The sequence below is a fragment of the Pholcus phalangioides genome, unplaced genomic scaffold (genome assembly GCF_987345545.1).
Source record: "Pholcus phalangioides strain wild (caught in Gottingen) unplaced genomic scaffold, Ppha-v1.0 ptg000011l_1, whole genome shotgun sequence".
Classification (NCBI taxonomy): Eukaryota; Metazoa; Arthropoda; class Arachnida; order Araneae; family Pholcidae; genus Pholcus; species Pholcus phalangioides.
In genome coordinates, this window is record NW_028301604.1 from 43,264,201 (window position 1) to 43,286,642 (window position 22,442).

The following is a 22,442-nucleotide window of genomic DNA, read 5'->3' on the forward strand; positions in this document are numbered from 1 at the left end:
CCTGTTGCCAAGAGCAACCGTCTTTGCAGCTGCGTAGCATTCTCTGTTCGGTTTCGACGGGCTGTTAACCGACATCCTCAAGTCACCTTGTTTCAAAAAAAATACTGCGGAATCGAATTTCACAGTTACGGCAGTAAAACAGACGTTTCTGCAACATCCCGATTTCTGCCCTTATCTCCTTTTTCTGGTTTTTGACGTCATGAACTTTGATTTGCATATGAAGTTTTCTTCTTCCGTTTCCTGCTAGGCTTTAAATTATGGATGATTCCTTTTATGTTACTTATCGGTATACATCTTTGCGTAATTTTGTTAAAATCATGTGCTCCCCTAATTGTTTTGAGCAGTGTAGATTATATCTTTTTTTCCTTGTTGGATCTGTCGGAGTTAGTGACTCAACAGCGACTGCGGTATAGTGACCTAATTGGTTACTTTGAAAAGAAAAGTTCTGGAGAAGTCATACAAAATGAAAAAATTGAAAAAAATTGCATTTTTGAAAACGACAAATTATTTTATATACGTAAGGGTAAAAAGTTGTTGGTAGTTCCTCCGTCTTGTAGAGATAAGTTTCTCTTTGAGATGCACAAAGATCCAACGTCAGGACACATGGGTGTCGGTAAAACATACCACCGTTGTATTCAGCATGCTTCAGCGTGCCCGGCGTAAGAAAAGATTTAAAAAAGTATGTTCTCGCCTGTAAAATATGTCAGACTTGTAAATTTGACAACAAACGGAAGTGGGAGGAGATGATGCCATCTTCTGTTAATAGTCCCAGAGAGGTGGTTGGAGTGGACACCATGGGACCATTCCCTATTTCCACTAAGGGAAACATTCATTTGTTAGTCGTAGTCGACTATTTTACTAAATGGGTAGAAATGTATCCTCTAAGGCACATCACAGCCAGTGCTGTGGCGAAAAAGTTTGTACACGAATACTGCACACGGTATGGTTTCCCAAAAAATTTGGTATCCGACAATGGGCCATGTTTTGTCTCAAATTTAATGAGGGAGACATGCAAAGAACTTCAAGTCAACCAATGCTTTATTACACCCTATCATCCTCAGTCGAACTTAACGGAACAGGTCAATAAGACCATTAAGCAAATGATCTCATGTTATGTACAAAATAATCACAAAAATTGGGATAGAAACTTGTCCTTTTTTAGTCTGGCAGTGAGGTCGGTACCCTCCGAGACAACTGGACAGTCTCCGGCGAAGTTGTTCTTGGGCAGAGAACTTGTTTTACCCTTTGATTGGGTCATGGACCTTCCAGTTTGGAATCGAGTTAGTCTGCCAGAAAAATTACTCATACAAGTGAAAGAACGAGTTAAGAGGCAACAACGCCAACAAAAATATTACTATGACAGGAAGAGATTGCAACACAGTTTTAATGTTTCAGACATTGTATTGGTACGTACTCACTACCGTTCCAGTGCTCAGGGCAACGTCATGGGAAAGTTAAAGCCAAAATGGGATGGTCCTTTCCAAATTAAGAGAAAAATTACTCCCGTGGTCTATCTCGTGGTAGATTCCGAGTATAGAACCATTGGAAAGTTTAATGCCTGTAATATTAAAAAATTCATTGGGGATGGGCAGGAAAGTTCTCAGTTGGCATTGAGTTCAGCAAATCTTGAATCTTGCGAATACCACTGAAGGTAATTTGGATGAGCGGCCCTCTGCGGAGGATGGCCAAACGTCACACATAGATGGTTCCGTTTTCCAGAACTCTCAAAACATTAGTTTGGGTGCTCCTATTGCTAGTAATAGCGATTCTGGAAATACACTTCCTAAAAAACTTTGAAGTTTTCTTGGTCCCGTTGCCTCACAAAAATTATTGGCTCCTCTTAAAAGAGGCTGGCAAAGAGTTCTCGTAAAAAGGAAAAAAGGACCCAGATCAGACGTGTACTATTACACTCCATGCGGAAAAAAGTTTCAAAGTATTGTTGAGGTACGTAATTTTCTTCGGGGTCAGAATACTGATCTTTCTGGCGATAATTTTTCATTTAACGGTAATGTGAATTTACAGGGAGATGTGTACAGGGTGGCAAAAAGATAGAATTTTTTTTTTTGGTAGTTCAAGTTTTTTTTTATGGTCGGGGGGAATGTAACATGACGTCCTCCGGGTCATGTTTCCTTAATTAATGTCAAGATTGCACTTACCTTTTACAGTTCTTAATCTGTTGGTGTCTCCCGGGAGAGATGTCACCTAGTCTCATTGGAGGTTGTTTTCCTTCGTATGTTCTAAGTTTTATATTAACATAGTATTTCATTTGCCGGCAGATGGCTGCGGACCTCCGTCTGTCAACTTTCCCAATCGTCGTTGGTCGTGTTGGGTGAACCTGGCCAGTTCGGATGACATGTTGCCAAACGGCAATTTAATGTTTGTACTAATATTTCGAAATTATATGCAAATTATACCGATGTTCTTATTGTTGTGACGTAATATTTTTCATGATGTGACGGAGTAATAACGGAGTATTTCCGCGGTCCAAGTGGACCAAAATACTTGTTCCCCACTAGCGTATATATACAAGTTGTGGTTATTGAACGATCGCATTACATCTCATCACATCTCGTTGCATTTATCTTCACCTCACTCGTTTAACGAATTAGGTATTCCGATGTTATAGTACCGTGGTACTAATCTTCTAGTCAGGTCTAATGTAACGTGACCTCATCTAGCCTTAGGCTTGGAATCGTATCCTATCATGAGTATCTAATTTTATATTTGTGTCTCTGCAGGTCTGAACTTTTAATAGTAGCTTTACATAAGAGCAATGGCTTGGTTCTTCTAACGCTAAACGGGTGATTTCGGAAAGGTCTCTACCCAGGGTTACTGGTCTAGTTGGTATCGCCAACTGTGTGAAATGGATGTGTCGATAACGGCTGTTTTCAACATCTGCCTCATCGCCGCACGATCTCCTGCAGCTCTAGCTCTTCGGCACACTGGATTGACATCAGACGATCGTCTCTTCTACAGATTCTCATCTGTTGGTTCCGATGTTGTGCTAATTCGAAACAGTGCACCTTGAAATCGGAAACACGGCTCCACCGATCTCGGGGCCAATGAGAATCGCCTCTGACGGGTCTCGTCTCCGCAGACATCCACTTCAAAACCAGACTTAGTGTCTCTCTTATAACCACATGCCGAAGTTCCGGACCTTCCCCAGATAAGTGCAATATATGAAAAAGTCTGTGATACGATTATATTTTTAATTTAACGTTAAACTAATTTTTTTTAATATCGTTGGAAGATTTCTGAATTAATATTGTAACTGTGTTTAGTTTTTATAATTGAATAAATGTCTTGATTTGAACACTGTTTTCGTCTTATTTCCTCGTGCTGTCAAAAAACTTGATAAAAAATATAATTCGGGAAGTAACATTAAAACGTTACAGCAGCACACGTAATGGGCGCCACGATACCAGATGTCCTTCAGCCAGGTGCCTTGCGATGGTTCGGGAAGACATAGGGGCCGTAGTGAAGCTGCTGCCTGTGTCTGGATAGCGGCCAATGAGGCAGTTAGCTCTACGCGTGCGTTTCGGATGATGTGACAGTCTTCTCGACGACTGGTCTGTCGAGGGCGTCCTGAACCTGGTCGCCGTGTAAATGACGTCTCTTCTGTCCACTGGTCCCAACACCTCCTCACAGTAAAATCAGAATGGCCTAGTTGACGAGCTACTTGCCGAGCTGACCACCCAGCTTCCATCATCCCGATGATTCTTCCCCTATCGAACTCTGACAACTGCTCATATGGTCTTTGGCGGCTGCGTAACTGCATGTCTACCTCAGCAATTCCTTTGCAAACGATTAAATACACTCCAGCAAGCTCTGCTTACCTGTTTTATACTCCAAGGAGAACGAAGTTCAACGCCCTCTAGTGGCATTACGCAATGCACAATCACGCTGCATTTCTAATCATTCGCATATCTGCCCGACATGTACCTTCAGGTCAACTTTCGTTTCGATCCCACAATTATTTCTTGGTGCGAAATTTTTATGGCAATGAGTGTAGTCAATTTCATTGTCAATTTTTTTTGACAGCGCAACGATCTTCTTTTCCCGTTTTTCTCAGCATATTAGAAGCGGGTGTGGCCACTGTAGTCTGACCAATCAGGTGCTGTTAATCTCAGTTGCACTGGTCATCGGCAGAGATGTTCCCACCCGCTACAGGGTGACATTAAAAAATCCCTATCTACAGGATTTTTTTACTTTTTTTTTTTTAAACCCCCTCCCCATTTTGTGTGTGCGCGTGTATGTTTTTTTCTATTATTTTGTTTTTCCGTTTTAGTTTGTTGATGTTGCTTACTAATAAACAACTGTGTTCCTTATTATTCATTATAAATTTGAAATGTATCATCCAGTATGGGTCTCTAGACCCCTTGGCTGATTTTTTGTTTCATCTTGTATTTATGTAAAAAATTAAAACAATAACAATAAAAAGAAATCTCCCCTCCCAGACACGCCTTGTTTTCTCTTGCCTTCTTTTTTCCAGGGACTTTCTTTCAGCATCAAGTACCACTCATCATCAACCATTCATCTCAACCTTAGCAGGAAATATTCCAGGGTGGGGGAAAAGTCGACTTTTTTTTTAGAAACAGCTGGAAGGATTTTAAGGAGTTTTATTTTAAGGGTCCTTAAAAAGGAAATGAAAATTAATGACTTTTTAAGGAGTTTTTAAGCACCGTACGAACTTTGATTTTAAATGAGGTATGTAAATAGAATTGAACACAAAAAAAATCGAACGTATTTTAACATACTTGCATACAGTTTGCGATGGAACATTGATTGTGTAACCAATAATTCCATTAGTATATAGTAAAATATAGTACAGTATTTTAGTTTTATCAATTGAATTCTCCACCATTTTTGTCACAGTTTTCTTTCTTATTAAAGAAAAACCACTATTTCTCGAAAACTCTCTCGAAATTTTTTTTGATTCCATCAGTTTCGAGTATTCAGACGTTTGACTGTATAACACCATTAAAGATGGATAAGATGTTACCACGATGAACAGAAATTTAACCACTACCCTAAAAGAAGTAGCAAAGGAAGGCGCTGGAGAAAAATAAATCGATTGTGGTCGGGGATACTGTTCTGACTGCTTACTTATATATTGCCAGATTGCGTGCAATTTTTTTTCTTTGGATAGTATTGAAAAGAAAAATTTCAATACAAATTATCTAATTAATTAGAACAAATAAATTACAGAAGTCATTTTTGAAAGTTGACTAATTACTAGTATGTTTGAATGAAATTTTGTTTTGATGTCCCCAGAATACCCAACCACAAGCCGCCACTGTCCCTTAGGGTGCGCTTATAGTGCACGTGTTTCCGAATCAGGTAGTGAGCATGGTTTACTCATGCTGGGAGGGTGCGCATTAGTGTATACCTGTGGGTTTAGGTTTGGGTATTGCATTCTTTTTCATCTTCAAAAGAACATTTATTGTTCACATGGTTGTGTTCCTAGTCACATGTAATGCATTAAAAATTAGTTTCTACTGCTGATTATTTCATCAAATCTATTCATAGTTTGAATTTCTCAAAAAATTAAAACATGTTTTAATTTATTTCAATTATTATTTTGGCAAAATAGACAATTTGCCAAACAAGGTGGCAGAAAAAATAGGAAAACAAATTGCCCATGTGTCAAGTTTTATGAGCAATTTGTGTCTTCAAAAAGGAGTATGGCAATAACCAGGACCTGGATGTTGATGACATCTGTATTTTTCTGCTTTTTTTACTGTTAGAATATTTTTCTTTGAGTTTTGGCATTTTAGCAATAACTTTTAACTTTTCAAATTTTTGACAATGGAAAAGATTGAGAAAATTATATGAATACTGATTGCACTTATGCAAAAATATGCTTGAATTTCTTGGAAAATAAAAGATGTTTTTCGGCTTCCTAACCATAAGCATGTAGGTTGGCTTTTTCGTTTTTTACTGGTAAAAACCCTATTCCCCTCCCCTTCTCCCAGTATGCCAGCCATGGCTCCCACATGTTGCAACAGGGCACTCTGATCAGATTCTTCATTTCTCAATACCGAATTTCTTGAAACAAAAAATGATAATCGTCTCTGGCTCCCTAAGTCAGAGCCCTATCAGTCCCACCCTTGTGGGAGGGGCATAACAGCAGTGTTCCTAACTGATTCATGAATCGCAACTCGTTTATTAGAAAATTTGTAATTTTTGTTGAAATCTAAACGAGAGAGAGAGAAAAAAAACTAGAGAAAAAAATCTACATACAATTTTGATGCTGTTGAAACTTACTTTCAACATTCGAACATACTCGAATTTACTATATCTCCCATCTACTCTGGGCCCAGTAAACTTGCCTTAGGAAGAGGTTCAGTTAAATAAATAATATTAAATTTAATATAATCCCATTTTTTTTATTCGTTAATTTATAATATTTATAATTAATAATCTGTTGAATGGATTTGGAAGATTGAAAATCCCTTCAGATCACAAAATAGATACATGTCATCTGTAGGACTGGTATGGAATTTACCTTTGATGGGTTTTTAATGCCTTTGGGAAAACCAAATATAGACCTACTATAATTATTTTATAACTATAAAAAATATTTTGAATAAGTTTACCTTAACCAAAAAAAACCCATACTTGGTGAATATATTGACATCTTTTCTCCTAACTACTAACTGATGTTGACAATTCTCTCAATATTTCAAATTTAAAAAATTACCAACTTCAAATTTACCAGAGTACCAAGTTTGAGTTTTCAAAAGAAAATTGACATATCATTTGATTTTTAATCAATTTTTTGAATAAGTTAGCTCACAATCTACTTCAAATACTAGTTTGACATGTGTGGAACCTTTAACTGTACAGAATTTTTCTTTTCGGGAATTTTCTGCTTTTCACAGCTGGTTCACGTAAAGCGGCAAAACACTATGCAGACGAACTGAGTGTTTTCCCATTCGCCCAGATTGCTACAGATTGTCGGAATCAGAAACACCAAGAAATTTTTCCTGTTAGTCGTTCGGAACCTGAAAACTAAAAAAGTAGAAATTCAGGTTTTTTACCGATCGGAAACATGCACACAATGTTTACACCCTCAGAGGTACCTACAATTAATTATAGATGACACTCCGTAGTGTCAGTTTAATTACAAACATATTTCATAATTTAGTTTATACTGTATATTGAGTTGCCACCATCACATCTCTTAGCAAATTTCACTTCTATCACAAATTTCATTTCTAAGATTCTCACGTGTCTTTTTACCAACTGTATTGAAGAAATTAATTAAATATTTTTTACAACTCATATAAAAAATATATATAATTTGCATATTAAAAAACACTCACATATTCTTTCACGTTTTTTGTTTTCACAGCCTTATATGATGCATATGCTGGATATAGTGTTCCAAAAGCTAATCTGTGATAAAAAAAATCTCATAAATATGAAAAGGTTCATTTCATAAAAATAAAAACAATATTATGCAGCTGTATAACTTCAAAGCAGGATTTGTTTCATTCTTGTCTTTGCTGCTGTTGGGATTGGATGTGTTTTTATAGCGCTTTGCTCGCTGACCAGAAGTGTAACATGACGACTTGGGATCTCTTACAAATCTCATGTTCAACTTAATCTTGTTTAGGCCCCAGGGTTCGTTGGCTACTGGAAACCACCTGAGGCACCCGCTGGTGATCCGGTTTAGTCTGAAAGTCGGGGGTGGGGTCACCTGGCAGTCGGGTGAGAACGGGGCCAGAGGTTGGGCTGCCGATGTCCCATATTAATTCCGTTTACATCTGCGTCAGAAATCCCAATAGCTTGTCCTGTTACCTTCTCTTTCCCTGTGGGGGCTCCCCGCAGCGAGTCATCGTCAAACTCGGAAACATTGAATTGTTGTGTTGAGAAATGAATTGATTGTGCAATATGACATAATTAGTATTTTGTATACATGTGTATTATAAACTGAAGAGCCAAAAAACTGGTAAGGCATGCGTATGCAAATAAAGAGATATGGAACCAATCAGAGTACGGCGCTGCGGTCGGCAACGCCTATATAACACAACAAGTGTCTGGCATAGTTGTTAGATTGGTTACTGCTGCTACAATGGCAGGTTATCGAGATTTAAGTGAGTTTGAACGTGGTGTTATAGTCGGTGCACGAGAGATGGGACATAGCATCTCTGATGTAACGATGAAATTTGGATTTTCACGTACAACCATTTCACAAGTGTAACGTGAATATCGGGAATCCGGTAAAAAATTAAATCTACGACATCGCTGCGGCCAGAAAAAGATCATGCAAGAACGGGACCAATGACGACTGACGAGAATCATTAAACGTGACAGACGTGCAACCCTTTCGCAAATTGCTGCAGATTTCAATGCTGGGCCATCAACAAGTGTCAGCGTGCGAACCATTCAGCGAAACATCATCGATATGGGCTTTCGGAGCTGAAGGCCCACTCGTGTACCCCTGATGACTGCACGACACAAAGCTTTATGCCTCGCCTGATCCCGACAACACCGACATTGGACTGTTGAGGACTGGAAACACGTTGCCTGGTCTGACGAGTCTCGGTTCCAATTGCTTCGAGCTGATGGACGTGTACGGGTATGGAGACAACCTCATGAATCCATGGACCCTACATGTCAACAGGGGACTGTTCAAGCTGGTGGAGGCTCTGTGATGGTATGGAGCGTGTGCAGTTGACATGATATGGGACCCCTGATAAGTCTAGATACGACTTTGACAGGTGCCAGGTACGTAAGCATCCTGTCTGATCACCTGCACCCATTCATGTCCATTGTGCATTCCGACAGACTTGGACAATTTCAGCAGGACAATGCGACACCCCACACGTCCGGAATTGCTACAAAGTGGCTCCAGGAACACTCTTCTGACTTTAGACACTTCCGCTGGCCACCTAAATCCCCAGACATGAACATTATTAAACATATCTGGGATGCCTTGCAACGTGCTGTTCAGAAGAGATCTCCACCCCCTCTTACTCCTACGGATTTATGGACAGCCCTGCAGGATTCATGGTGTCAATTACCTACAGCACTACTTCAGACATTAGTCGAGTCCATGCCACGTCGTGTTGCAGCACTTCTGCGGGCTCGCGGGGGCCCTACACGATATTAGGCAGGTTTACCAGTTTTTTTGGCTCTTCAGTGTATATGTGAAATGTAATGTAAATGTTCTGCAAAGTGTGATATATATATGTGCAATAACTTTACCTTCATGTCGTTGGTGAGTCCTGGGACCATCTTACGGTCAATAATTTCATGAGTTTCTGCAACTTGCAATAGGCTTAAAAGTTTTGGATCCTGGCAAGATCTCCAATTTCTTGTGTTTGTGTAGCCAGATTCTATGATATATATATATTTTTGTGCAATATTATTTCTCTCTCTCTCTCTCTCTCTCATGAAGATATGTAAATTAAATGCAAGTTCAGTACTGTACCTTCGGCTTTGTGATTAGTTCCATCATGAGGCATTGTAAAAATGCTCTCGTATAAATACCAGATGCATAGAGATGCTAGCTACTTCCGACTGATTCCTAGTCTTCAAAACAGTTACTTATTCTAAGGCATCTCGCCCCATTGAGGCACGTATGCCAGGTAGTCTCTCAATTATAATGTACCAATTCTAGAAAGGTGTGCTTCAGCACCTCTCATCTCGTTACCGGTGCTCTTGTAATGTTCAAAGGTGGTCATGGTCTCGTCAGTTGTGTGGATTGATCAGTAGCCAGACCAGCTGCATCTGGGACTCTCTTGACTTTCGTCGCCTGCTGTCTCCTATGCAGGGTTGGCCTGTGGTTTCAATGAACACTTCAGGACGCAAATCTGTGTAAACTCAGCTCCTGGGTTTTCTCCGATCGCGGGACATAAAAGACCAGTGCTTAAATGTGATATCGTGGACTGGTTTGTTGACGATGTGGACTAGCATGTGAATTTCTGGACAAAGCGGTGAGAGGGTTCTTTTACTGTTTCAAAATAATGTTTTGAGAGAGAAAAGCTAACTGTGATAATCTTTTTGTGTTAAATTCTAATAGTTAACAGAATAAATGTTTATTATTTAACGAATGTCTAATTTCTTTCATTGTTGTCATCCATTTAATGATCACACTGGATATAATTTAATAATGAACTGGGAAATGCACGATAAACATTGCATTTAAATCTGGGGGCTGGGCCGATTCCAGTTCATTTATTTGGATGACAATTTTGAAATCTCAATATGTTGATTGCATCTTAAACTTGAGTTTGAATTTTCGTGATCGCATTGCAAATTCGTGTTTCAACCTTTTTTTATGCCTTTCAAAATGAGCGATCACAAACATCATTTATGTTGTTCTTGTAATCAATCTAGTTAAAATAATATATCTAGTCAAAGATTTACAATCGTATGATAAATTCAAATTTGAACTTTTGGAAAATGATGTGATCGTTGATCGGCTCTGATCTAATTTTTTTTTCACACTTGTGTTATAACTCTAATTTTTTTTTGGGAACTTCGCAAATATTTTTGAAAAATTAATTTGTATTTGTAAAAATGAATTCTAGAAATTTTAATAGTATGCCTGGACATTGTTGTCATCCATAAGGTTCAACCTGAATACAGAAAAGGTTGAACCTGATTAAAATGATTTTGTTTTCAAGGATGACGATCAGACTTATACAGGGTTTTCACCTGCGATCCCCTTGAATTCTGGCAATTCATTTGCCAAACCAGCTTGTTAGAGTGGTGGTCGTTTAACATATTTTCAGGACAAAATGTTCAAGAATTTTGAAGCAAATGTAACATTTTCTTTTTCCTACAAAATGTTCTGAATAAAATTGAAAGTAGAGCTCAATTGTGGTGGACCAATATAGGTAATGATGAAATACAGAAAATGGATTTTGGGGATCCTTGGGAGAATTTCAAGAAGTTAATGCTGCTGACATTTTTGCCGCATTATATACGAATTGAGTTAGCCCAAGCGTTGTTTTCTCAGAATTATTCGAGTGCGTCCCATTTGGATTTTTGTCTTGTATAAACTTGAATTATTCAAGTCTTATGACCCATCCATACTGGTTTCCAAAAAAAATTGAATTGATTATCAAACAATTTCCACTGTGGATAAGAACAAACTTTTTGGAAATACATCAACCAGATACATTACAAAAATTATTTTTGTTATTGGATCAATATACAACTCCTTTCAAAATTCAAGTTGTAAAAATGATCGAAATGGATCTTTTTAGAGGTCAAATTTACCAAGAGAGTGCCCTTTAAGACTTGCAATGTGCAGGAGTTCACTAGATCACTTTTGCCAAGGGCTCAGTCACAGATATTCTCAATTGACCTGTTTTGGATGTAATCAACCCGGTGATGTGGTTGAAAATTACCCTTCACAACAAAATGGTCAACAGGAAAACGGGCCCACAGGTACATAAAGGGGGTGATGTTCCTGTGATCTCTAATTCCTCTCAATTTGATTTTTTTGTTTCCGGTTGTTAAAATTAATGAGAGCTATGTAAGAGCTATTATTGATACTGGGGCTGATAAATCGGTGATTAGCCTTGAATTGGCACAGAGGGTGTGCAAGAACAAAAATGAAATTAGACCCTATATAGGTGATAATTTTCAGTTGGCCTCGGGCGAGTGTTGTCAACCTGTTGGAGTGCTATTGACTCGGGTCGAAGTATAAAATAGTACTATTGACACAGATTTGATAGTACTTGCCAGAACACCTTCTGAAGTATTGTGGGGAATAGACATTTTGTCTAAATTAGAATTAATAATTGATTTCAAACACAACAAATTAAATGGAGGACTTCGACAATAAAGGGGGGAATTGATAGATAAAAATTACAACTTTAGTTGAATCTTCTGAATTTTGTGATAATCAGAAAAAATTGTTTGATCAATTATCCAATTTTGAAAACCTTTTCGGGATAAACCAGGAAGAACGCATTTAATTGAACATAAAATTGATACTCAAGGTAGCACCATTTTTAGGTCCCCATTTCTCTTGCCTAGGTGGAAGAGCAGGTTAAACAAATGTTGGAAGATGACATTATAGAACTGGCTTAAACCAGTTGGAGTTAACCTTGTTTTCTTATCTGAAAGAAAACAGGAAATTGGCGATTTGCTATTTGACTATAAAAAAATGAACAAAATTAACACTCCAGATAGGTACCTCTTGCCATCGATTGACCAGATGCAACAAAGAATTGGCAGTTCAGCCTTTATATCCACATTTGACTTAGGCTCGTGAAAAAACCTCTTTTGTCACGGAATCCAGGATGTACTATTTTAAGGTCATACCGTTTGGCATTAATAACGCCCCCTGCCACCTTTCAGCGTATAATGACCATGGTTTTAGGTCACTTAGTGGGGAGGTGTACGGAATTTTATCTGGATGACATTGTTTATGGTCCAACTTTTGAACAACATTTACAAAATTTAAGAATTGTTTTTTCTTGTCTTCAGGAAGCAGGGTTAATGTTAAAACCAGGAAAGTGTTGTCTATTTAAAAACAACTCAGAATATTCGGGTCTAAATTTATCCTATGAAGGATGGGACGTTAAGCCTATACAAACTGAGGCTATTTCCCAATATAAAAGGCCATTATATTTAAAACAGCTTCAGCGTTTCCTTGGACTTTGTAGCTGGTATAGACAATTTGTTCCTCACTTCAGTGACATTGCATACCCTTTGTTTCAACTGACAAAAAAAGATATAGATTTCAGTGCAGAGGTCCATCAACAAGCATTTGAAAAATTGAAGAGGCCTTTAGTTGATACTCCCGTATTAACAACCAGAAAGGAAGGTTGTAAGTTAAAAATTTATACTGATGCTTCGGGTACAGGCATAGGTGCTGTGTTACAGCAAGTTGAACCTGAGGGCAAGAGACCTCTAGCTTTTGCCAGTCGCACACTCAACTTGGTAGAGCAGAATTATTGTTTCAGAGCAGAATTATTGTTTCAGAGCAGGAGGGTTTAGCAGTAGTGTGCAATATGCTAAGAGTATTGACACCCAGGCTCAAATGGGACTGAAAAGGAATGAGTGTTAAGTAACTCAAGAACAAAAAAACACTCAAATTTAACACAGATTAAAACTGAAATGAAGTGTTTAATTCGTTTATAAGTTATTCAAGTTGCTGTTGAAAACCAAAAAATTATTCAATTTTTTTTTTTTTTACAGGCGTTGCATATTTTTAAGTTAGAACCATGTATTACACGTCTGCATTTTTAAACTTTTTGTCAGATGATTTCTTAAAAAACAGTGTTCCTGAATCAATTTTTAATGCTGATACTGAAAATGACTTCCATTTTTGTCTATCACGTCAAGTTTTTACAAAAAATAAGTAATCTTTTCAATATTTTAATTAATGTAATCAAAAATCTGTCACCATTTCATACAAAGTATTTGGTTACACACTTTAACTCTTTAATGCCCAGATAGAAAACCTGGGAGGATCGTGAAAATACCAAGTTTTTGTGTTCGAAGTGGACTCGTCCAAATTTCGGCCACTTTCCCTCTCCATGAGTTTCTATTCATGCCACCCTTTGCATTGACGTTCACCCTTTTCATTTCAATGGATTTTCGGGAGATAATTTATCTATATACTGAAAACACCCCTTTCCTCACAGTATTATCTCTTTGTAAAATGCATTGAGTACCCTTAGTTCATTCTCAAGGAACATTCTAGTACATCAGCTTTTAAAATCTCATTGATAGGGCGTTGCAGTTGTCTTTCCCGTTCCCGCCTCTGACAAGAGCTTTCATCTTCTTCCCCGTTGGTGACAAAAGCCCACCAAAACATACCCATACCCCCTAGCTGGGCCGACTTGAGGCGGTTATGGGCATTAACCTACTCGGCCGATCTGGGCATTATAGAGTTAAAAATACTGTAAAGAACTGTCCTAATAATTTCATGACTATTCTTTAATAAAACAAAAAGCAAACAGTGTTCCATTAAACAAACTTTCTCCTTTTTGACTTTCTTGCAGATCCTCCTTCATCAATTCTGTCCCTCTTCAACATCCAACAATAGTCCGCTATCATATTTTCATTCCATCTTCCCTGGTACCTATTCTCCATCTCTTTAATATCCTGGTGAAAACATTTACCGTACTCTTCACTGTAATGTCCTAGATTTTCTGCAAAGTACTTGATATGGGAGTGTAGAAAGTGCACTTTTACACTCATGTTACAACTCAACTTCTTGAAATTCTTCAACATTGTTTCAACAATGTTCCTGTAATTTGGATCTTTGTTATTCCCTAGAAAAATTTCGGAAACATGAGAAGGCGGTCCATGAGTCTTTTTCTCTCTCATTCATCATTTTTTTTCAAAATCTTTCTCCTTCATCAGTTTGATTTGAGGACCAACAAAAATTCCAGCTTTCAATTTTTCGAGTGTGATGGAGGGAAATTTCACAGAAAGGCACTTGAAGCAGGGCCCAGCTTGTGGTAGAGCCCTTACAAACTGCTTCATCAAGCCCAATTTGATGTGTAATGGTGGAAGCAAGATTTTTTTTTTGGGGGGGGGGGAGGAGGAATCTACGAACGGTTTGTGCAGGATACATTTAGTCCCAGGAACAAAATATATCCGCTCTGGCCAAACTCTCACAATCCAATGCTTTTGCTTTGCCCGACTGCCCCATTCACTTAGAAAGCAAGGCATTTTTGTGTACCCAGCTTGTTGTTCTAATAGTATTTCTATAATTTCGAAGTTACCACAGATGAGCCATTTGTGTAACACATACTGAATATTTCTTAACAGTTCCTTCATGTTCTCGAATGTCTCTTTCATTTGAACTGAATGGACCACAAGAATAGACCCATACACATTCCCATTATGCAGTAACACAACTTTGAGACTCCTCTCGGAGGAGTCAATAAACCAAGAAGTCACCACTTAGTAGGATAATGTTCAATACCATAGAAGTGCATCAACTTGTTGGTGTTATTGCAGTAAACCAATGAATCTTTCTTTGAGAATAAAGGAAGTAGTTCTTTTTCTCTAAGTCTGTACCAAGAAAAATGTGTTCCTGATTTCAGAAGATTCTTGCTTTTAAGCCGGGAACCAAGTAGTTCTGCAGATTCCTTAGGCAAGATTCGATCAATTACTAGATCATTAAGTTCACTCTGGGAGAACCATTGTGGATTAAAGTCATCTTTAGACTCATAGACATCACCACCATCATCTTCGGAGATTGCAGCATGTTCACATTCAACATCTTCGGCCACGTTAAAGCAGCTGGAGGAACAGGGGCAGGCAGTTCTTGTCCATGTGGAACTGGCATAATGGCTGAAGGCATGCTTAGATACACAATTTTGTTCTTATTTTTTACATTGCGCCCCTGTACATTAATTAAGCAGAAGTAACAGTCATTAAAGTGGTCTTTAGGCTCCCTCCACACCATAGGAATTGAAGACGCGCGCGCGGCATGCACGTTTTCTTTCCTTTTTTCCATAACTTTAACCTTTCAACACAATAGCGGCAAACTTTCTTTGGTGCCCATGCCTTATCCTAATCACCTAGTTTCATTTTAAAATAAGCACAGTAAGCTTCCCTCACAAAGTCTGTTATATCCGTTAATTGCTTAAGCACTACAAAATTTCCGCAAATATAACAGAAAACATTAGGATTGTTCACACACTTGCATGTAGACATTGTAAAACAACAAGACAAACTGAGAACAACTTGTGAAAATGCAAGCAGGAAGAGAAATGAACAGGCAATGCGAGCATCTGACAGCTTTAATGTTACTTTTTGGACTCTTGCCAATCAGACTGTTCTAAAAGTGGTTCTATAAGTTGGCATGTAAAAGTACACTTATGTTATGTGTGACAAACACATAATATTCTCAGCGATGAATCTTCAAAATCAACTCGGGTCGATTGCGAACGAACTGTAGGTGATAGAAGAAAACTAAGAACGGTTCTGTAATCAGCATAAAAAAGTGAGCTAAGGACAGTTATTAGTTTTCAATCATCTGATATCATGCAGACTAGTGTTATCGATTATTCAAACATCTAAAATAAATATGAAATGTTAGGTGCACCTTAAGAGAATTACGACAATTGTATAATCATTCAAAATTTTACATTTTAACTTGGTTACTGTTGGGGGCCCCCAACCAAAACCGAACAATCAAAAAATTTTAACTTATCTAGATACCGCCGTATTCACATAGTGGGTGTTGACTCAGAAGTGGCCTCGGAACACATACAACACAACTTGAAGTGCACATTTAGTCAATTTTTGATGTGGAGATGCCAGGTTTGGACAATCATTATTAGGAATTCGTTCAGTAGAGATGCTATCATCTGTGATGATCACAGTAAGCCTCTCGATGATGAAATGCTGTCGATGTAATGCACATTACTGGATAATTAAGTGGGCGTAATGCATTGGTTGAAGAATTATCACTGGAAATTTACAACGGTAGGATATGGTTCATTGGGTGAACATCACTGGGTTATTAGGCGAGCGTATTGCGTAGGTGGAAGAATTATCACTGGAAACTTTATTACATGCTTTCATGTCAAGTGCTTCTATGCAACTGCCGCCAAAAACAGTACTTTTCTGTATACTCTCTTGATAGCACGTGATTGGACGAAAGTAGTGAATCACATGTTCTCTTTCCTAGTATCTGTTGTACACTATCACATGCCCAACTTTGGAGCGGCAGCTTGATGATGATGGTTCGTGACTCATGCTTTCAATGTTCGATGAAAACAGGAACAGACATGTTGAGATTTCACCTATACTGGGTGCTCCATGCATGTCACTATTCATTACTTTTAACACATACTTTTTGATTATCATTTACAGAAATAGAACTCGTTTCATTTTTTAAAATTATTATTAGCGCACATTATTTTTTTAACATAAATTTTTCTTTTCAAATTTAATAATTATTCATATTAACATTTTTCAATATTTTTAATTTTATTGCCCTCATGTAGGGTTGTTTGGTTTAATCCTTGGTTTTTTTTTTAAAATCAAATAAAAGTGGCATAAATATATATATTTTTCCTTGAAAAATATCATTGGTTCATTATTAGCCAAAATATTTTTCATTCTTACATTTTATATTCTTGGGGACATTCTGGTGGTATATCTTTAAATGGAATAAGTGGTTTTTTTTCCAAAGTCTCATAAAAGTGGCATGAATGTATATATTTTTTTCATATAAAGTATCTTAGTTATTTAAAGTGATATACAGAAGCCAGAATTTCTCATTAACCTTTGGCTACATTCTGATGCTCTATCTTTAGCAAATTCATGAATAAGTATTGCATTTAAACATCTAAATGTAGTGGTGCATTATCTCACAGGGTTTTATTTTGTTTTTCCTTCACAAAGAAGCAGCAACAGTAGTGATACCATCATGCTAGGGGCACACAGGTGGTCTTATAATCTAGTAAAGACACCAGTTGTCCTTAAAGGACAAAGATCAGTGTACTAGTAGGTACATTACCCCCACAGACATTTTCATTCCCATAAGTACCACATCTCATACTGTATATCACCCAGTCTAAATATTCAATAATGTTTTTTATACTTTCACCATTAAGCCCAGTTAATCAAGATTCTATGGTATAGTAGTAACAGATTTACGAAAAATAATCAGCTATATACAGGGTGATTATAATTAGATTGAATTCTGATTCCAAACTATACAATAACTACTACTACTTTACAGCACACCAACTCCGGTCATATATCGCCATACTGCAATTTCCAATCAGAGGAGTTGGGTGGGAAATGAAGGCTCCATCCATCGGTGGTCGCCGCAGGCTCGGTAGGTAAAGAACTTGCTTCTAATGTTTTATGCCCGGATTCGAACCCATGGACCTTGATGGTAACCTTCATAGTGGAAGACGAGCATCTGACCACGGCACCACTCGTGTGCTCTAAGGATTACTGGTCAAAATGACTTGAAAATTTACATGGATACTTCCGAAGCAATGAAAATTTCTTTGGCAAAAGAAAAGAAAAAGTGCAAAATGTGCAAGTAGATGATGCTGTACTTGGCCAGCAGTATAATCTATTTTGTGCAACTACATCATTTCGGCACTTCCACAGCATCAGTGTGTGGATAGAACTTCTATCAAGAGGCACATTGCAATACTAGCAAAGCAGCTGCTGAAGAATGATTTTGACAATAATAGGATGACATGACACCTGGCAATCAGTTCACCTGACCTTAACCCTCGCAACTTTTGGCTTTGGGAATACCCCGAAATGTTATGTGCAGTGGTCGAATTGCAAACTCTTGTGAATTGTAAGCACATCCACATCATGACATACTCTGATCTATTTTTGAACAAGAATTTTTGTGTTTCACCTCATAGCCAGAACACTGTGGACAACACAGTTTTTTTACTTTTTTTAGCCGTAACACAAATTCAACAGAATGATCAACTTTAGAAGCCTTATATTTTGTATCTGAAAGCGTCTATTAAATAACAATACAAACACCTATACAAACAAAATGTTCGATTTTCATTATTTGTGAAATTAGTGGAACAACAAATATAAGGTATATTTATAATTCAGATGGATTTGTATGACCCATTTCTGAAGCCGATGGGATAAGAACCTCTAAAATAGATTGATGATCTAAAAAAAAAAAAAAAATCAAGCATAAATTATACGTTCAAGATCTACACACACTTTTCCTCCTTTATTTTTTTAACACCTAAATTATCTCATATGCAGAACACCTAAAAAAAAAAATTTTCAGCATATTTCCCTCACTTATATTTCTGAATAGTTAAACCGGAACAAGTAAGTAACTCTCTACTCTGTCAGAACGATTGAGCAGGTTCGACAAAAATCCAGAGGTGCACTATTGTTCAGCCTAAAGAATAGAGGCATTAAGTGGGCGTTACACAAATGCCACTTCAGTCAAATCCCTAGCACCCCTTGCTCGATGTCCTGCGGAGCAGAAGGGGGGAAAGCATTTTCTAGCTGGCCACTTTTGAAAACATTTTGTTGAAGGTGAAGTGTTTTTTTTCAAACCATTTTGTGAATCTTCTGTGATCCTTGGAGGGTTAATGGTGCTAGGTGAAAACACCACTGGGATAGCACAGTTCTTTTTTTTAACAACGCACCTTATCCAACTGGCAGAAATTCATCAAAGAAGCTATCCTTGATCACATTGAGCTGAAGTCTGAGAAAATAGGTGGCCCAGGTAAGATTGCAGAAATAGATGAGCGGAAGATTGGGAAGAGGAAGTACAATAGAGGTCACAGGGTGGAGGGTCAGTGGGTTTTAGGTGGGGTGGGGGGATTCAGGGAAATTGTTTTTGGTAGTTGTTCACGATAGGTCTGCAGATATGTTCCTTGGGTTGATCGAGGCATGGATAGAAATACTGATTCATTCTGATTGCTGGAAGGCTTATAATCATCTAGAAGAGAGAGGCTACGCCCATTTGAAAGTTAACCACAGTATTGATTTTGTCAACTCCGAAACAGGGTGTCATACCAATACCATTGAGCGCTTTCTGCAACACATCAAGAGCTCTGATCATGGGCGGAGATACGGGGGGGGGGGGGGACATTGCCCCCCCCCCCCCTCATCATCAAAAGTGGAGTGGGCAGATCTAATGTATATGTGTGTATATGAATTGACATCATCATCGTGCCCCCCCCAGCAATAATGACTTTGCCCCCCCCAGACTTCCAAGTCTATCTCCGCCTATGGCTCTGATGGAACAGAATAGGCACAAATTTTAAATTTTATTTGGCTTTGTTTTTGTTCAATAAAACTTGCTTGGAAAAAAAAAAATTGATAAATTTATTATCTTTCTGGAACGGTATGCAAGAGGGCCTGGGTTCGAGTCCCGGCGGAGACGTGATGACTTTTCTTTCCGAGCTCACCTCAGCATAATATCCGGAAAATAACAGGTTCCTTTCTGGAAATAGTTAGGAATGTCAAATGGGAAGATTACAAAGCATCCCTCTAGACAATTATACACCCCCCCCCCACATGGTAATCCTTGTTTCCTTTATTTCGGTGTAAATATTTATTCTTAACCGTGCCATTTATGTAAATATTTATTTTCAACCCTGTGTGTGTGAGAATCATTAATTTTTTAACCCCAAAATCACTTATTGTTGTAAAATTGTTTTTGACGTGATATTTTTATTCATGTTGGGGTATTTTTATTACATTATTTTTCCTGGCGACCGTAGCGTCTGTTTGGCTTTTGCGACTTTCGTCTGAGGCCATCCGACGTGTTTGGACCGAAAAATTATCAATGTCTGGATCATACTGCATGTGTTCCCTATATAATTTCAGAACACAAAAGCTTGTGAAGATGCAAAACTAGAGATGTGAGGTGAGAATATTTCTCGGAGAACGAGAATATTCTCCTGGATGTAAAAATTGGAGAATAATCGAGAATATTCATTTCTCTTTTAAATAATTTAATTTTTTTTACTAATTTTGTTTATATTGTGAAATATAAATCAGTTTTCATTGCCTGAAACATTTACAACAAAACAATTCTTGGTATAATCACTCCCCAATGACAACTTTAGTTTGAGGCCATGATGAGAGGTTTTAAAAGTTTGGTTATAAAGATTTTAGGAACTATTAAATTAAAACATTAAAAAATTATTTTAAAATTAGATAAATTTTCAGAAATAAGTTCACAACACAAAAGAAATTAAATCAAAGTTGATTGATAAAGGAAGCAATTATTATACAATCACCTTCATTCTAATAAGATACAGAACTGTTGTTTTTTCAATGCACAATACACTTAAATTCTGTATCACTCCCTTTTTTTTTAAAAGTTGTGTAATTCAGCTGTGTTGGTTTAATTTTCTTTAATATTGTGGTCTACAAACTTCAATATACCCATCTTCTTGACTGGAAGAGAGACAGGGGCAGAGAATATTCTCTCAAAGGACTACTATTATAAATTACTAGAGAATATTCTTATCAAAAATAATAATCATTATTCTCAAGTTATTTATCGAGATTATTTATTATAATACACGTTATTACATATACTCTTGATAATACTCTCTGGAAAGATTTCGGTAACTGAAGAATATTCTCATCGAGGAGAATATTCACTATAATATCCTTGAGAATATTCTCTGGAAGGACTACTTTCATAAATAACTGGGGAATATTCTTATAGAAAATAATAAGAATTATTCTGAAGTTATTAATAATAGTCCTTCCAGAGAATATTCTCCTCGATGAGAATATTCTCTGGAAGGACTATTATTAATAACTTCAGAATAATTCTTATTATTTTCTATAAGAATATTCCCCAGTTATTTATGAAAGTAGTCCTTCCAGAGAATATTCTCAAGGATATTATATGTAACAATATTATAAATAAGAGGAGAATATTCTCATCAAGGATTTATAAGAATATTTTCAAGTTATTTATAATAGTTGTCCTACCAGAGAATATTCTCGAGAATTTTACATCTCTATGCAAAACTATCTCGAAACATAATATATCTACTTACATAACAATTCTAGACAATAATGCTGATGCCATGTGCGAAATTTCTTAAATCCAGAAGGAGAGAGAGAATATTAATGAAACACTGAAGAATATTAGGCAAGCGTTCATTTTGATTCATTTATACAACAAATACTCCATTCCATTTTATCACAAGTCTCTTTTGGTGTTATTCAGGACTCTACACTGCTTCTATCACAAGTGATTAGAGATGGGAGATCCGCTCATCAGAGTTGCCAGGTCCTTAAAAAATTTCCAGCCAAAATCCTCTTCAAAAGTAGCCAAAAAGTAGCCCAGAATATTAGAGCTGGTGCTGCTATCTATGAAGCAACGATCGAGCTACAGTTTGACGATATTCTAGCCTGCAACGATGTGGCTTATAGCTTTTCTTGTGTTTTTATAGCAGTAACTCTTCCTCCCCCCCCCCCACCCAACTTTTCACTTTTTCGTAAAAAATATGTTTTTTTTACCGAATAAATTGATTTCTTTGAAAAGTTGCGAAAGTCAGGGCTACACATTCTCTCTCCTGGAAAAACGGCCAAGAGATGGCCTGGAGTCGGGCCGTTTTCAAAACATCATGGACCCCCGGGCAAATTGATTTTGCTCAGCTCTCTATCCAGACCATATCTTAACCATATCTCATTTTTTTATCCCTCCCCCGCCCTTCATTCAAGGCCTCAGTGACGTGCCCGGGTTGGCCCATGCGTCAAGACGGCACTGTCTCAAATTGTGCATAGGTGCCTACGAAATTTGGTACAATGATTTTAAAAATTAGGTATGGGTCCCAGACCAGATTTTTCACAGTCTATATATAGTAAACAAAAATTTAAGAACTCTTCTGGGTTCCTGTCAGGGCCGTTTTAAGAGCATCATGGGCCCCGAGAGTCAAGTGATATTTCTGATGCTCTACATGGAAAATCCCCTAAAAATACAACTGCCTCTCGTTTTTCTGAGGCCCTCGGGC

The 22,442-nt window shown here is 37.6% G+C and overlaps 1 protein-coding gene across 4 annotated transcripts in view; it reads right to left on the minus strand.

Annotated features, from left to right (window-relative positions):
* LOC149080452 (receptor expression-enhancing protein 1-like) overlaps window positions 1–21,681 on the minus strand; it is a 239,189-nt gene extending 217,508 nt beyond the window's left edge. For 3 of the 4 annotated variants that reach the window (XR_016193584.1, XM_089239565.1, XM_089239567.1), the window contains exons 1-2: window positions 21,483–21,681; window positions 7,329–7,401 (exon numbers count right to left, since the gene is read on the minus strand). Coding sequence is in view for 1 of the 4 variants with exons in the window: in XM_089239565.1 (XP_089095691.1) it covers window positions 7,329–7,401; window positions 21,483–21,514 (105 nt within the window). In the remaining 3 variants the exon portion in view is untranslated. Of the gene's footprint in view, window positions 1–6,835; window positions 7,015–7,328; window positions 7,402–21,482 lie in introns of all 4 variants that reach the window. The other variant, XM_089239566.1, reaches the window with a different exon arrangement.
* Between the last annotated feature and the right edge of the window lie 761 nt (window positions 21,682–22,442).